Raw genomic sequence first — 16766 nt, 5'->3', positions numbered from 1 at the left:
AAGGGGGAGGTTACCTTGCCGTGGTTGATGGGCACACATGAATTGGCCAATTTATGCGCTAAAAACCTTCATTTTTTGCAAGTACTTTTTGCTGAGCAAAACAGTTTAAATCTAATATTTTCATTATTTTCATTGTTAAGACGTATCTTGGCTATATGGAGTGCTGTTGCATTCTTTTGATATATATATATACAGTTATATGAAAAAGTTTGGGCACCCCTATTAATCTTAAGCTTAATGTTTTATAAAAATTGGTGCTTTTGCAACAGCTATTTCAGTTTGATATATGTAATAACTGTTGGACACAGTAATGTTTCTGCCTTGAAATGAGGTTTATTGTACTAACAGAAAATGTGCAATCTGCATTCAAACAAAATTTGACAGGTGCATAAGTATCATTTTCTTGTTTTAAATACTCCTACCTACTTTTACTGACTTACTAAAGCACTTTTTTGGGTTTTGTAACCTCACTGAGCTTTGAACTTCATAGCCAGGTGTATGCAATCATGAGAAAAGCTACTTAAAGTGGCCACTTGCAAGTTGTCTCCTGTTTGAATCTCCTCTGAAGAGTGGCATCATGGGCTCTTCAGAGGAGACCAAAAGTTTGGACACACCTTCTCATTTAAAGATTTTTCTGTATTTTCATGACTATGAAAATTGTACATTCACACTAAAGGCAACAAAACTATGAATCAACACATGTGGAATTATATAGTTAACAAAAAAGTGTGAAACAACTGAAAATATGTCTTATATTTTAGGTTCTTCAAAGTAGCCACCTTTTGCTTTGATGACTGCTTTGCACACTCTTGGCATTCTCTTGATGAGCTTCAAGAGGTAGTCACCGGAAATGGTTTTCACTTCACAGGTGTTCCTTGTCAGGTTTAATAAGTGGGATTTCTTGCCTTATAAATGGGGTTGGGACCATCAGTTGTGTTGTGCAAAAGTTAGGTGGATACACAGCTGATAGTCCTACTGAATAGACTGTTAGAATTTGTATTATGGCAAGAAAAAAGCAGCTAAGTAAAGAAAAACGAGTGGCCATCATTACTTTAAGAAATGAAGGTCAGTCAGTCCGAAAAATTGGGCAAACTTTGAAAGTGTCCCCAAGTGCAGTTGCAAAAACCATCAAGCGCTACAAAGAAACTGGCTCACATGAGGACCGCCCCAGGAAAGGAAGACCAAGAGTCACCTCTGCTTCTGAGGATAAGTTTATCCGAGTCACCAGCCTCAGAAATCGCAGGTTAACAGCTCATATTAGAGACCAGGTCAATGCCACACAGAGTTCTAGCAGCAGACACATTTCTACAACAACTGTTAAGAGGAGACTTTGTGCAGCAGGCCTTCATGGTAAAAGAGCTGCTAGGAAGCCACTGCTAAGGACAGGCAACAAGCAGAAGAGACTAGTTTGGGCTAAAGAACACAAGAAATGAACATTAGACCAGTGGAAATCTGTGCTTTGGTCTGATGAGTCCAAATTTGAGATCTTTGGTTCCAACCACCGTGTCTTTGTGCGACGCAGAAAAGGTGAATGGATGGACTCTACATGCCTGGTTCCCACCGTGAAGCATGGAGGAGGAGGTGTGATGGTGTGGGGGTGCTTTGCTGGGGACACTGTTGGGGATTTATTCAAAATTGAAGGCATACTGAAACAGCATGGCTAGCACAGCATCTTGCTGCGGTATGCTATTCCATCCGGTTTGCGTTTAGTTGGACCATCATTTATTTTTCAACAGGACAATGACCCCAAACACACCTCCAGGCTGTGTAAGGGCTATTTGACCAAGAAGGAGAGTGATGGGGTGCTACGCCAGATGACCTGGCCTCCACAGTCACCAGATCTGAACCCAATCGAGATGGTTTGGGGTGAGCTGGACCACAGAGTGAAGGCAAAAGGGCCAACAAGTGCTAAGCATCTCTGGGAACTCCTTCAAGATTGTTGGAAGACCATTTCCTGTGACTACCTCTTGAAGCTCATCAAGAGAATGCCAAGAGTGTGCAAAGCAGTCATCAAAGCAAAAGGTGGCTACTTTGAAGAACCTAGAATATAAGACATATTTTCAGTTGTTTCACACTTTTTTGTTAAGTATATAATTCCACATGTGTTAATTCATAGTTTTGATGCCTTCAGTGTGAATGTACAATTTTCATAGTCATGAAAATACAGAAAAATCTTTAAATGAGAAGGTGTGTCCAAACTTTTGGTCTGTACTGTATATATTTACTGAAAAATGTGTTAAAGTTCACGGAGTATGAATACTTTTGTATATGCATGAGTAAAGTGTATATGACTGTGTGTATCTTATACAGTATATGCTGTGTGAATGTGTATACAATGTGTTAATGCGTATATAATATGTTAACATGTTCATATTTTATATAGATGTTTCTATACAGTTGCCTAATGGGAATAGTCATGCTTATGTACACATGTATACTTTGGTTGGGGCGTTATAGAGGGCGGCCCAGACAAACATCTTGCATTTGACTGTTTTTTTTTTTTTTTACATACAACATACTACCATCCACATAAGTCCCGATTCATCAAAGTGTTTTCGCCAGCTGCCAATTTTTTGCGCAACTCAAGGCTGCACAAAAATGTTGTGAATTTTGCCATTTTTATGCCGTTTTTGCCCAGCCCCACCAAAATAGGAGAAGCTGGGATGGGGTGGAACAGGGGCATAATGCCACAGCTTGTCTGATTCATGACTGGCTGTGGTGTACCTTACACCAGAAATCTTACTCCAGGGCCTGACTGGAGTAAGATTTTTGGCAAGGCACAGGAAATCGCACACCTCCTAATGAATCAGGAGCATCTTACTCCACTATGCCCCCTCATCAACACCGACATTTTTCACGCCCGTCTTGATGAATTGGGGACATAATCTTTATTGAAAATCACTGGGTACTGGAAACTCGCACTGACATGGAGACATCTAATATCCCCATCTGCTTTCAGAGCTCCATTCAAAATTCTGTTGCATTTTTTTTTGTTAGGGCATATGCAAACGGAGTTGAGTTTTTGAAGCAGAAGATGCTTAAGGAAAACGATGGCGATCTTTTTACTGAAGCATCTTCAATGGAGTCCTTTTTGTCCTTTCTGCAGTGGCTTTGTCCCTGGTGCCTTTTTTTTACCCGCATATATAAGCTAGTGAGCGGCTTCTGAAACTCACCTGAAGAATGGTCATGTCACTTCTTTTAGCCGCTTCACAACTGAGTAGATGTACAGAAAATAATTTTAACAATGTAGTGAATAGGGTTAATTTATTTTAGGATTTAGCCATTTTTCCGATGGATTTCAGATGGAATCTGCCAGAAATAGGTGTTATGTGCACATACCCTTAAGTGGCAGAACTTTACGCCTGATTGATGACCCACTAACCCTATTAGAGACTACTTGTCTGCACACCATAGGAAGGTGACAAATAGGATTCTGCGTGTAGGGCTGAATGTGAACCAAGAATAAGTACATCAAGATAGTGATTTACATTGTAAAACGGTTTTCCCAGTAGAGCTAGGCTTTAAAATCCTATTACTGCATCTAGTACGCAGTGAAAATCTAGAACTATTTTTCCAGTTAATTAATATGTATTAAGCAATGCACAAATACATGTTAACAGGCTTTCTATTTCCAGGACAGCTTTATCTTGCACCGTAATACAATGCTGCATGGTAGATGTAGATAAATGTTTTTGTACCTCAGCGTGTCCTGCCTCTATCTTTCCATTAGCCGGAGAGATATGAAAATGGGATATCTTGCGAAAGCTAAACACCACAGGGAGGAACTGAGATTCATTTTTTAGTGAGCAATGAATATCGATCCTTTCACCAATCACGCATTCCTTAAAATTGTACACCGCTCCCGGGCTGAATGTTAATGCGACAGGGAGAGCAGTGCCGGTAACAGCCAACTCCACGTGGCGCTTCTTTTGTCCTATTCCGAAGATAGAAAACAGCAAAAGCAGTTTACTATTGCACAACAGCCTAAATTCATAGAGTACGACTATACAAATCTTAAAGCGGATTAATGCCAAAGAGATTAAAAATTGGCATGATAACACATGGCTAATGAATAAATCATACATATATAAGCACAATTTTGGCCGATTCATCAAATGTTTTATGGCAGTTTTCTGATTTGAAAAGTCGCAACATTTTTGCGCAATGCGAGACTCTGCGATTTTTGGAGTCACACTATTTTCACCTAGCTCCAATAAAGTAGGCGGACGGGGGCTTGGCGACCCTTTGTCATCAAATTCATGACGAGCTGAGGTGTACCTTAGTCCACAAATCTTACTCCAGTACCTAACTGGAGTAAAATTTGTGACAAGGTGCAGGGAGCCACGTGCGCTTCTTAATGAATCAGCACTCCACCCCTTCCCGTCATCAAGACAAGTATGAAAAACACTGGTCTTGATGAATCAGGGCCTAAATGTTCTGTAGCAGCATGGATCTTCTAAAATCTGGAGGTGATAATCTTGAGTCATTTTTACATTCAATGAAAACATAGGGGGAAATTTAATAAGACCGGCACTTACTACCTTGAGTAAACTATGTTAAATTTAGAACTAGATATAGGCCTCTTATGGAGTAACCACCCTCTGAACTTCCAGAATTAGGATGGGATCACATCACATTTTTGCTACATGTTTTTGCCAGACGTCAGCTTAACCCCCAGCAGAACCATTGGCTTTAAAGAGGCACACATAGTCACTTTGTGCTCAGTCTGGCCTCCGTTTTGGCAGTGTCCAATTTCTTAAGGTGGGCATCAAAGTGTGGTTGACTGCGCTTTTGTGCCCACCTCAAGGAGGCAGACAATGCTGAAAAGAGAGTTAGACAGAGCACAAAGTGACTCCATCTCCCTCATTAAAGTTAATGGCCTCGTCGGGGTTTGCACCAGAATCCTGTTTTTCAGGACATCAGATAGAAGCCTCGATGGAGCCACTGACATGTGGCAAAAACCTAATATGAACGTAGACTTAGGAGGTGAGCAGGCCAGTTATGTCACGTCTACAGATATTTGGCAGCTCGCTTGTGCGAGTGGCAGATATTGCTCATCTATAGTATTCACCGTAATATCTATAGACGCGATGCCACTGATCCCACTCACCTCCTATAGCGAAAGTTGGCGGAGCAAAATTACCCCTCTTTTCTCCAGAAAGCCACTCACTTTTTGGATAAATGGCAAAAGCGGTAGAAACTTGAAAAATTCACAAATATTGGAGCAAAACAGCAGTAAGCCAAGATTCGTAACTTTTTATGCCTGAAAACTGGTGCAAATTACTTTTTCGACCTTCCTAAATAGACTGTATATTATAGATTACAAAAATCTTCGGAAAAGCTACTACTACATGTTTAGTATTAATTTGAATAGCTACAGAATTCTATTGTAAAAAATACTGGAAAATTACATTATTCAGCTTCGTCCTAATTTTCTAGTAATTATTGGGGGTCTCACTGCGAGGAATCTTAGCAATCACAATTTCTTGGTAAGTACCACAACCCTTTTATTGGTATCGTTTTAGTCCACTGAATGGCTAAAAGAGTTAAGAACACAAAAGGGCATTTTGACAAATTGTAGGTATAAGTTAAAGGGATTTTCCATTACCTGGACAACCCCTTTTTAAATAAATTAGTCCCCCTTGCAAACTAAAAACAACAGATATTCACCTCCTGCACCGAAGCAGTTTCAGTCAACGCCAGATCATCCAGGGTTCGCATGTGATTGGTTATGCCACGCAACCCTGCAGAAAATCAGCTGCTACACTCTTATTTTCCTTGGACACACGGAAGAAGACAGAGCGCAGGAGCCATAGCAGTGGTTGGTTGGCTGCAGGGCTCACGTGGCATAAAAATGTCATGCAAGCCTTGGCACCGGTGGAAGAGCTGCGTGTATGTTATTTATATTATATAAGGGGAACTACTTAATTTAAAAAGGGGTTGTCCAGGTAATGGACAATGCATTGAAATGGGTCTGTCCTAACAGCAGATCCTCTTCAAATTGTAAAGAATATCCATACCTTTATGATACACCATATTGTCTACATCTGATTGGAGAAATCCATCTTTACTTCCAACTGGTTCAAATCTCATAAACAAAGCATAATCCTGCTGGGATGGAATCTCATCTATTCTGATGTCTTCATATAATTGACTGAAAAAGGTTTGTAATAATATATATATATAACATCACATATATATATAACTACACATATATATAGCATCATATAGAGTGACATATATTCCTTACTGTATGTATTCATACACAGTATATAAGTACAATATAGTATATAAGTACAAATTTTGTCTAAATGACTGCATTACAGGGGTCGTACAATTGATTTTTTTAATTCATAGGGTTGCAGCTGTTGAAAACAACAAACTCTGCTTTAATCACCTTCCCACACTACAGTGGTTACAGGGCTGCCTCTCTGTCTCAGTCTTTGCTGACAAGCTGCAGCGGTCACATCATGACTACAGTGCACCTGACCACTGAAGCCAATCACTAGGCTCAGCAGCTCATGCAGTCTACACTGACAGACCAGTTGAGCTCAGTGATTGCCTGCAGCTGTACTTGATCTTTAGTACTTTTGTGGGCACTGCAGCCTGTCAACAAAGACAGGAGCAGGGGTGGAGTGTCAGTGCTGGAGCACAGAAACAGGGGCGTAATGATCGCAGTCGCAATGGCTGCGATTTGTGGGGTCAGGTGGTGCGCCAATGCCACTGCTGCTTTCAGCTGAATATCCATCCTTGGACACACATTCAATTGAAATGCATTGCGGTGCAGAAAGCCACCGGCCGGCTGAATTGCAATAGCTACAGACTTTCAGGAACTGGCAGTCGAAATTGAACAACTTCTTTTGGATGCATCACTGGTAAGCCACAATACACTTATACGATCTGTGTATAACGGTGTTAATATTAGTGTTAGTACTGTGGTTTTGTGCAAATGATCAGTATAGTGGTATTCATTTATTTATCTATTATTATATTATATTCATTTACTATGTGGTAGTAATATGTGCTCCGGCCATGGTGTGGTTGTATTTATACCCTGTATGTGGTATTATTGGTATGTCAGTCTGGGCATAGTGGATTCTGTTCAGTAACAGGATGTTGGTTATATTCAGACACTATGTGCTGGTAATATATGGTCATTGTATGGGATATTTATCCCCTTTATATGGTTTATTATTGATATATTAGTTTTGGCATAGCGGTTTTATTCAGGAACAATATGGTGATATTTGTTATTCGGTAACTGAATGGTTACTATTTAATAGTATTACTTTGAAAATGATGTTTTCAATGAGATATACCATATATACAGTATATTATCTCTAGTCCTTTTTTAATGGAGGACACATATATCATTATAGATTCTAGAACGCTACATTTGACGAACATACTGTTGGTGGCTCTGGTATAAATTTTCCACTCAAAGGAAACATAATTACAGCTGAGATTGTTATTTTCAATAGCTGAAAACCTAGTCAGTTCAAAAAATATATCCTGGAAAAACTCCTTAAAGGGAACCTGTCATGTAAAATGCTATGAACCTGCAGATATGGGATTAATCTGCAGGTTAATAGTGTTCTGACACTGCAGCACAGGCACTGAGAGCCCCGCTGCCAGAAGGAAATTAACTTTATTCCTCCTGGCAGCATTCAGCTTCCATTCACAGGGGTGGCACCGGCAGGGTTCAGTCACCGCTCTGTGTGTAGAGGGCAACAGCTGTAACCGCGCCACCGGCACTGACTGTCAGTCGCGTCTAACATCTGCAGGTTAATAGCATTATTTTATATGACAGGTTTCCTTTAAAAGTAACTATCTACCCAAACAAAATGTCAAAAATCTGTTAAAAAGGGAGTAAAAAATAAGAACCTGATGCAAAACAAAGTAAAGCAAGTGTAAGTAGAGCTTTAAGATACAAACACACACAGATTAGTGTCCCTTGTCTGCTATTGTCACGGGTGTGTCAGATGCGACAGACAGTCGCCCTGCAGTTGGTTGCAGATCTGTTCGTTTGGTATTACAGACACCATCTTAGCTGTTTCACTCTAGGACCTAGCGGCTACCTCCTTCCTGCTCTAATTGACACTCTGGCCTGGGTGTTTAAATTCAAGGAGGCCTGCAAACTGTATTTTAAACTTCCTCCTTACTCGTCCAGAAGTGAGGAGCAATGAGTAAGAATTGTGATCTCTCTACTGCAGGGAGATCCTCAATCCTGGGCGTTTTCTTTACCGCAGGATTTGGTTTGTCTCCAGTCTGTAGAGGGGTTTTTCGGGGCTCTTGCCCTCATCTATGATGACCCTGACCGAGTCGCCTTGGCTGAGTCTAGGCTACGTCGCCTTCAACGGGGTGAATCGGTCAGTGGAGACGTACAACTCTGAATTCCATAGATGGGCAACGGATTCTAAATGGACTCAGGCCCTTAAGGTCCACAATGTTTTCCACAGGTCCTTACTCAAGAGGTATGTGGAACCTCTTGAGCCCTCACCTCTACCGCCGCCCCCAGTAATGGTTGATGGTAATCTGGAGTCTCAGATTTTGAGGATTGTAGATTCTGGTCTCCAACATCGTTCTCTACAATACTTGGTGCACTGGAAGGGTTATGGTCCAGAAGAGAGGATGTGGGTTTCTTCATCAGTGGTGAACGCTCCCAGGTTGGTTCTTTCATTCCACACCTCTTATCCTGAGGAACCTGGTCCTCAGTATCCGGAGGTCACTCGTGGAGGGAAGAGGGTACTCTCATGGGTGTGTCAGATGTGACAGACAGTCGCCCTGCAGTTGGTTGCAGAAGATCTCTTTGTTTGGCATTACAGACACATTCTTAGCTGTTTCACTCTAGGACCCAGTGGCTACCTCCTTCCTGCTCTAATTGACACCATGGCCTGGGTGCTCACTTTGCAGCAGGAGGGTGCCGGTGATATTCACATGTTTCCTTGTGAAAGCTTGGAGCTTGTGCTCTTCTTGCTTCCTCTCTGGTGCTAAGAGGAAGTGTGTGCATTCTCTCTGAAATCAGCTCAAGCTATGTTACTTTCCCCTGTGTCTGTCTACCTTGTTGTCTTTAGTTGTAAGTAGGGACTGACTAGTGTTCAATCTTCATCCCCCTTCCTTAGTCAGGGCCTAGCTCTAGGAATATACAGCATTTTAGGCTCCTGTGCGGCGATTGGTGAGAAACTAATATAGGGACATTAAAGGAGACAGGGTGATATCAGATCAGCCTAGGAGGTCTCCACTCCCCCTTTCCCTAGTGTCTGGGCTCCCTTCCCCTCAGCCCTTCGTGTTGCACTTAGTCTTTCCCACACCATGCGAGACAGCTATAGGCCCATACTGGACCTTTGTGTTCCTACTATTTTGTATGTAGGTCCATTGTATGTCGCATTACACAGGTATTCTTAGCATCGTTCTGCTGTATGAAGAACACACAATTAAATATGGGTCAGATCTGTAGCCACTCTGAGTGTTTCAGTACAGAGAGTACATTCTAGCCATGATGCCCAATTTTGGAGGATATGGGGAATTATATTTGAATCACTTGTATAAAAGAGACTATGAGATTTTAATGTTGTTCCAGATCTTTTGAAAATAACTTAGATTAGAGCACAGGTCATTGTAACAAATGCATAAAACATTTCCTGACATTTTCCCGAAAAGAAGCTGTCAACAATGTAAGACATCAGTAAATATATATGTAAGACAAGAACAAAGTTTAGGCTCAATATAATTCTGAGCACTTGGTAATAAGAAAAATATGAACTGAAGCGGGTGCAGATGAAGGCGACCAAGGTGAAGTGAAGCACCAAGATTGGAAAGTAAAGAGAGAACTGTGATGAAAATGATCTTTTCATACCTGGGCCTGTAGACAAAGCAACAGAGCATCATCTAAGTCTAGAGAAAAAAGGCTCAATATAATAGAAGGGATTCTTTACTGTAAGAGCAGCAAGGCCATAGAACTCTCTCCCACAGGATGTGGTAATGAATAACTTATTGATCCAATTCCTAGATGCTTTGTTATCCCAAATTATAAATACCACATGGGTCATTGTTGATGCAGGGATTTATTCTGATTACCCTATATGACTCATAGGGGTTTTCACCTTCCTCTGGTTCAACACTGGAGAGATACAGGTTTGACCTGATGGATCTGAGCTGTTTTTCAACCTTAGAAAGTATATTACTTTTTTAATTATTTTGTAGTAAAAATGTGCATTATTTGAGATAGACACTTTATACGTGATGCCCTATATAGTATTAATTATAGAAGCTAGATTTATATTATTATTCCTTTCTCTTCCATTACAATGTGAAAACACTGAAACCTATTACTCACTTGGGATTAAAACAGACTGTTAGAGTGGTTTTCTGGAAAGGCAAAAGAACACCTCCATTGGGGCTGCAGGTAAGCATGCTGGAGACTTCTACTTCATTCTTCCTGGTCCTGTGATCCATGTCTCGCAGAGCAGCATCTGCACTTTTCTGAGTATCTGTGCCCTGTAAAAAAAATAGAATACTAAAGCTTGTTTTACTGAAATGTGCATGAAACAAACATATGTATCTGTTTATATGCTGCCGCTCATAGGACAACATTCCCCATCTGCAGTTCCCATCTTAGGGGGTCTCTCATAATACACTTCAATGGGAGTTCTGGAAACAGATGAGCATCTTCAGCTGTTGTCCCATAGCCATGAATAGAGAGAGCTGCACATGTGCGGCCCCTCTACAATCACAGATGGCACCACACGCAGGCCGTAATCGGCACTGGCTGAGATACAATATAGAGCAGGTTCTATTTGGCATTATTAATTTTGGGGGCACTGTCTATGTGCTACTTTTTTGAGGGGGGGGGGGCGACAATGTAAAATATCAGGGAACAATTGGTCGGCCATGCCATTTACTAGGTGGTAGAATATCACGTCGGGCATCGTTGGTATAGGCTGGGACACTGTCTATTTGGCAATCTTAATTTCGGGGTAACTATCTATGTATGTGCCATTATATTATTGTCATTATTTTTGAAGTACATTTAGAATACAGTCCAATAAAGCAGATACAGAAAGTATGGCACAGGGAGAAGCAGCAGGCCTAAACTTGGGATATCAGAAGAGTAGGGAGGTTGTGTAGGTTGGTCATGGGTGGGAAGGGTCCTAGAAAAGTGAGAAGCCAAAGATGTTTGGGCAGCAAAATCTGCAAAAGTATTTGTAAGAAGTCTTCATGGTGGTCTGGGCCAGACGGAAAAAGCAACAAGAACAATCAGAGAAAGCAAAGCCTGTGAGTGATTGGATTTAACTCTGGGGTATTCACTAGTAGAGTCTATAGAGTGTGCAAAACTGGTAACTATCACTATATGGTTATTGTATGTTGGTAAAATTGGTCTTTGTATATTGATTTTTTTTGTAACAGTATGATGGTAATATTTAGTGGTAGTGGTATAATGATCATGTTGTGGCGGTGTTATTTGGGTATTACTGGTAACAATGCTCTCTATACAGTATATGACTGTGTTTTCAGTACGATGTTTCAGCATTTGAAGTTCTATTATTTTTCCTAAGGCCACACATTGCCTACAATCGGCCATTACTGTATATGAGAAAACAGAGTAGAGAAAACCGAAATCCACTTATGTTTTCCCTCCAGGGTTCCAGTAGGAATTCTTACCTGAATCCAAGCCATAAATTGAGATTGCTGCTGCTTTAAAAGGACTAAGATTGGCCACTAGAGATGAGCGAATGAGCCTGGTCAGCATTTCATGGCTGCAGGACGGGAATCCTGCAAACCACCTCCTACCTGCTGACATCCCCGACGGTTCTTTTGAAACCGCCTGGTGTGCCGTCATTTTTACATTATGACGCACCCATAGCGTCACGCCAGGCCGGCTACTCAAAAAAGAAGCCATGGATGCCAGCAAGTAAGAGGCCGTTCGTGGGTCTCCCGTCCAGCGGTTACAGATTACTGACCTGGCTACTGGACCAGGGTCTGGCAAACATATTCACCCACCATAAATTTATAAAGCTAAATCAGTACATTTTGCATTTGGTAATACATCCTGACCAGCTCATTGCATTTATGGCTGTTTGTGTGGTCAGAAGGTCATCCTGATTTAATCCTACAGTATTTATTGATTACTATCCAATAACTCAAGCAACACTACTAAAAGGGAATCTCTTACCATATTTTTGCTACCTTATCTGAGAGTAGCCTGATGTAGGAGTAGAGACCCTAATTCCAGTGATGGATCACTTTCTGGATAAAATCACTGTTTTATCTGCTGCAAATCTACCAGTTCTCTGAATGCTGAGCTCTGTATAGCCCAATAATTTACAGCTTTCTGTGAACATTGTGCATAGGCAGAAAGCTGTCAATCAGTTGTAGGGGCGGGGTTATGCAGAATATGGAGGACTACATGGCACTAGGCTTGCTAGTTCTCTAGTGAAAATCTCCTGCTGATTTTATCAAAACTATATCAAGCTGCCAAGTTAGTGACACACTGCTGGAATCAGGGTCTCTGTCCCTATAAACTAGTCTAAAAAAATGGTAAAAGCCTGGTGACAGATTCCCTTTAATATCAGAATTCTTGATCACTTCATTGCACCAACCAGCAAACAGAATTTTTTTAATACAGTGTTGCTTTTCATAAAAAATGTATTTGAATTTTTGGACAACTTACCACTTCAGCACCCATGGCATTATCATCCAGGACAGACACCCAGCTTATTGTCTCAGGGCTGTCATTATAAATCACTGCTTTGCGGATTTTTGATGTTCCAAAGTAGACAGGTCCAAAGATAAGGCACTTTAAAGGTTTTCCAGACAGATCAAGCAATTCTAGATTCTGGTTGACTATAATTCCTTTTATCTTCAAGAACTGCTCCTCATGACCTTGCAATTTAACCCTAAAGTAATCAGCCAGACAACAAAAGTCAACTTTCATATACAGCATCTTTATGCACATGGATATATAAAACAGATCTTCACACATGTGGATTTGTATCACTGCAAATTAATAACAGATGTTGCCACATATCTGTGCTGAGAAAGATCTAGAGAGAAATCACCAGAAAACCTCTGCAACATAAGATTACATGCTGCGGCATTGAGAACCTGCATCCCATGACAATATCTGCCCCCCATGACAATATCAGCCCCATGACAATATCTGCCCCCAATGACAAGATCTGCCCCATGACAATATCTGCCCCCAATGACAATATCTGCCCCATGACAATATCTCCCCCCCATGACAATATCTGCCCCATGACAATATCTGCCCCCAATGACAATATCTCCCCCCATGACAATATCTGCCCCATGACAATATCTGCCCCCAATGACAATATCTGCCCCATGACAATATCTGCCCCATGACAATATCAGCCCCATGACAATATCTCCCCCCCATGATAATATCTGCCCCATGACAATATCTGCCCCCAATGACAATATCTGCCTCATGACAATATCGGCCTCCATGACAATATCTGCCCCCAATGACAATATCTGCCCCATGACAATATCTGCCCTCTATGACAATATCTGCCCCATGACAATATCTGCCCTCTATGACAATATCTGTCCCAAATGACAATATCTGCCCCCCATAACAATATCTGTCCCGCATGACAATATCTGCCCCCTGACAATATCTGCCCCATGACAATGTCTGCCCCCCATGAAAATATCTGCCCCCCATGACAATATCTGCCCCCATGTCAATATCTGCCCCCCCATGACAATATCTGCTTTCCATGACAATATCTGCCCCCCATGACAATATCGGCCCTCCATGGCAATATCTGCCCCCCATGACAATATCTGCCCCCCATGACAAGTCCATTTACCTGCAGATTTAACCTGCAGAAAGCATCCACAACAATTCCTTCTTGTGTGGACTTCTCCTGAAGAGGAAGGTAATCATCCATACTACAGCAACCAGTTTCATATCAATATTTGTATTTAAAGGTTTTTTTTTCTCCAAATGCTACAGTTCATATTTAACCCCTTCACCCCCGGGCAATTTTCTGTTTTTCGTTTTTTCCACCACTTCTTCCAAGAGCCATAACTTTTTTATTTTTCCAGTCTTATAGCTGTGTGAGGGTTTGTTTTTCGCGGGACGAGTTGTACTTTTGAATGACACCATTCACACAGTGCATTGGAAAGCGGAAAAAAAATTCCAAGTGCGGTGAAATTGCCAAACAAGTGCAATTCCACAATGTTTTTTTGTGTTTTTTATTTACTATGTTCAATTTATGATAAAACTGACCTGGCAATATAATTCTCCAGGTCAGTACGAGTACGCAGATACCAAAGATGTATAGTTTTTTTTTTTATTTAAGTGCTGAAAAAAAAATGCAGAAATTTGTCCAAAAAAAAATTCAGAAATTGGTCAACAAAAAAAATCACTTTTGTCGCCATTTTCCGAGACATGTAACGTTCTAATTTTTCGGGATCTGGGGCTGGGTGAGGGCTTATTTTTTGTGCCCTGAGCTGATGTTTTCATTAATACCATTTTGGGGTAGATACGATATTTTGATCGCCTCTTATTGCATTCTATTGGAATGTTGAGGCGTCGAAAGAAACGTAATTCTGATAAATTAGATTTTTTTTTCTTGTTACACCATTTACCAATCAGATTAACTTATTTTATATTTTGATAGATCGGACATTTCTGAACGCGGCGATACCAAATATGTGTATTTTGTTTTCATAGTTTTACTTTTAATGGGGCAAAAAGGTGGGTGATTTGAACTTTTGTGTTTTTTGATTTTTTTTTTAAAACTTTTTTTTTTACTTTTCATTGTCCCCTTAGGAGACTTGAAGCTGGGATCGTCCAGCAGGGCTTCAGTAATGCTACGTATAGCAATATTCACAATCTCCTATGAACGCCGGCCATGGGCCAGCAGGGTAGAGCGAAGTAACTTTGTGTAAGAGCGCGATTGGGGGACACTGTGCGGATGACAAAGGATGTGTCAACCACATAAAGCAAGCAGGATGGAGATTGCAGAGATATTGCCTATCGTACTGCATCCCGCTGTTTGGGGGTGTTATAAAAGGTATTTTTGGGGCAATGCAGAGGGGATTGGGGACTTATATACAACCTGCTGGAATACTGTAAGAGACATTAAAGGTGGCGGCCATAGTATATACTGGGAAAATCTGGTGATAGGTTCATTTATTTGGTCACTTGTTAAAAATAAGCTCATCTTATGGCAAATACAAAGAATAACAAGATAGTAAATTACTTACCCAAAAAGACATTTTCAGTGTGACGATCACTACTAAGTGCTGTGTTTCTCCTTTATGTTCAACCTGTTGTTCACTGCCTGTTGTCAAATGCAATCCGTCTCTAGCAGAGACACAGATTACAGCAGGGGTGTATAACCTTTATTGGTCCAAGGGCCACATTGTCATACTGAACCAATCCAGGGGCCGCACGAAAAATTAAAGGTGTATTATCTTCTGTGACATTTATGGGATATAGAAAGTATATACCATAAATGTCCTGATACAAATGTTACTTACAGGACACCTACAGAGTTCTAGTGGTATGTTCACACTGTTTTTTTTTTTACAAGGATTTAGAAATAGATTCTGCTCCTAAATCCACATTAAAAACTCTTTAAATAAGATTCCTACTAATTTTAGTGGGAAAAGCTCCTTTAGTGCACACATTACTGCTTTTTTCATGTTATTCTGAACATTTTCCAGTAAGACTAATAGGCTTATTCAGGAATATTAAGAATTTTGAAATGGATTTGCAGTCAAATCCTCTTCTAAATCATCGTAAAAAACTATGTGAATAGGCCCTAAAGAGGAAGAGGTCATACATGCACATGCCTCTGTACAATATAGATCATGTACACCTGCCTGCTTCATATACATCTTTCCAAATGGGTTACGAGACCCCATTCTCCTGATGTAGGAGGCATCCAGAGATGTCTACACAGGGTACCATTAGTACTTGCCAGTCCTGCTCCTTAGTTGCCGGCCACTACTCTTCTGTGTGTGACTGCTCACCTGTAGTTAACCTATCAGGCAGGCATTTTTTCTGCCCATATGGTTGGGGGCCACACAGAATAGTGTGTGATGCCTGATGTGCAACACAAAGGGAGAGGTGAGGAAACAGGTACAGGGAAGCCCTGACGATAGGGAGAAGTTGGTGACCCCTCAACACTCACCTAATGCTCCCTATCGCTCTAGAAAGGGTTCTTCCCCCCATGCACCATCACGTGCCTAACCCCTGACTGACCTTGGACCTTGCCCTGGATAGTGTGTAGGACAGCAAGACACTAGTCTTACTACTACAATAAGACAACACAGGGAATGAGAAAGACAGCACAAACAAATATAACTCCACAGGGAACACAACAGCTTCTCCCAGAACACCTTCTCCAGAGAAGGCACAGGATAGAAACTCTATAGCTGGCACGGGAGGAAGATAGGAGGGGGTTTAAATAATGCAAGGGGAGTAGTCCCAATACGCTGAAGCGGACACTGGAGCCATTGGAAAACTCAGCAGAGTTTAAACAAGGAATTTTTAACCCCTTCCATACCAGAACAAACCATAAAAACTCATGAATGGCCGTGCAGATACCAAATAGGACCTGTGATCAGCTTACTGCTGTCATTTTTTAATTGCAGATGCACGACAGGTCCCAGCAGGGTGAGGCACATTCATGACAGATAGAAGCAATGCATGCTGGGATGTGAGAGAAAGAAAGTTCTGGCTTAATAAGTTGATGGCAAATTACGAGCAGGTAAATCAG

General features: G+C 41.1%; 1 protein-coding gene across 2 annotated transcripts in view; it reads right to left on the bottom strand.

Annotated features, from left to right (window-relative positions):
• Nucleotides 1–16766, bottom strand: part of CFAP47 (cilia and flagella associated protein 47) — a 1117227-nt gene that overhangs the window by 1066964 nt on the left and 33497 nt on the right. For both annotated transcript variants that reach the window (XM_073664712.1, XM_073664711.1), the window contains exons 6-9: nt 12671–12896; nt 10337–10497; nt 6021–6154; nt 3699–3934 (exon numbers count right to left, since the gene is read on the bottom strand). In XM_073664712.1, the coding sequence (XP_073520813.1) occupies nt 3699–3934; nt 6021–6154; nt 10337–10497; nt 12671–12896 (757 nt within the window). The remainder of the gene's footprint in view (nt 1–3698; nt 3935–6020; nt 6155–10336; nt 10498–12670; nt 12897–16766) is intronic.

Source organism: Phyllobates terribilis, unplaced genomic scaffold, assembly GCF_046119375.1.
Source record: "Phyllobates terribilis strain yellow unplaced genomic scaffold, ASM4611937v1 Scaffold_2__4_contigs__length_985480577, whole genome shotgun sequence".
Taxonomy (NCBI): domain Eukaryota; kingdom Metazoa; phylum Chordata; class Amphibia; order Anura; family Dendrobatidae; genus Phyllobates; species Phyllobates terribilis.
The sequence above is the reverse complement of the archived record's forward strand: the minus strand, read 5'-3'. Positions and strand labels throughout refer to the sequence as shown.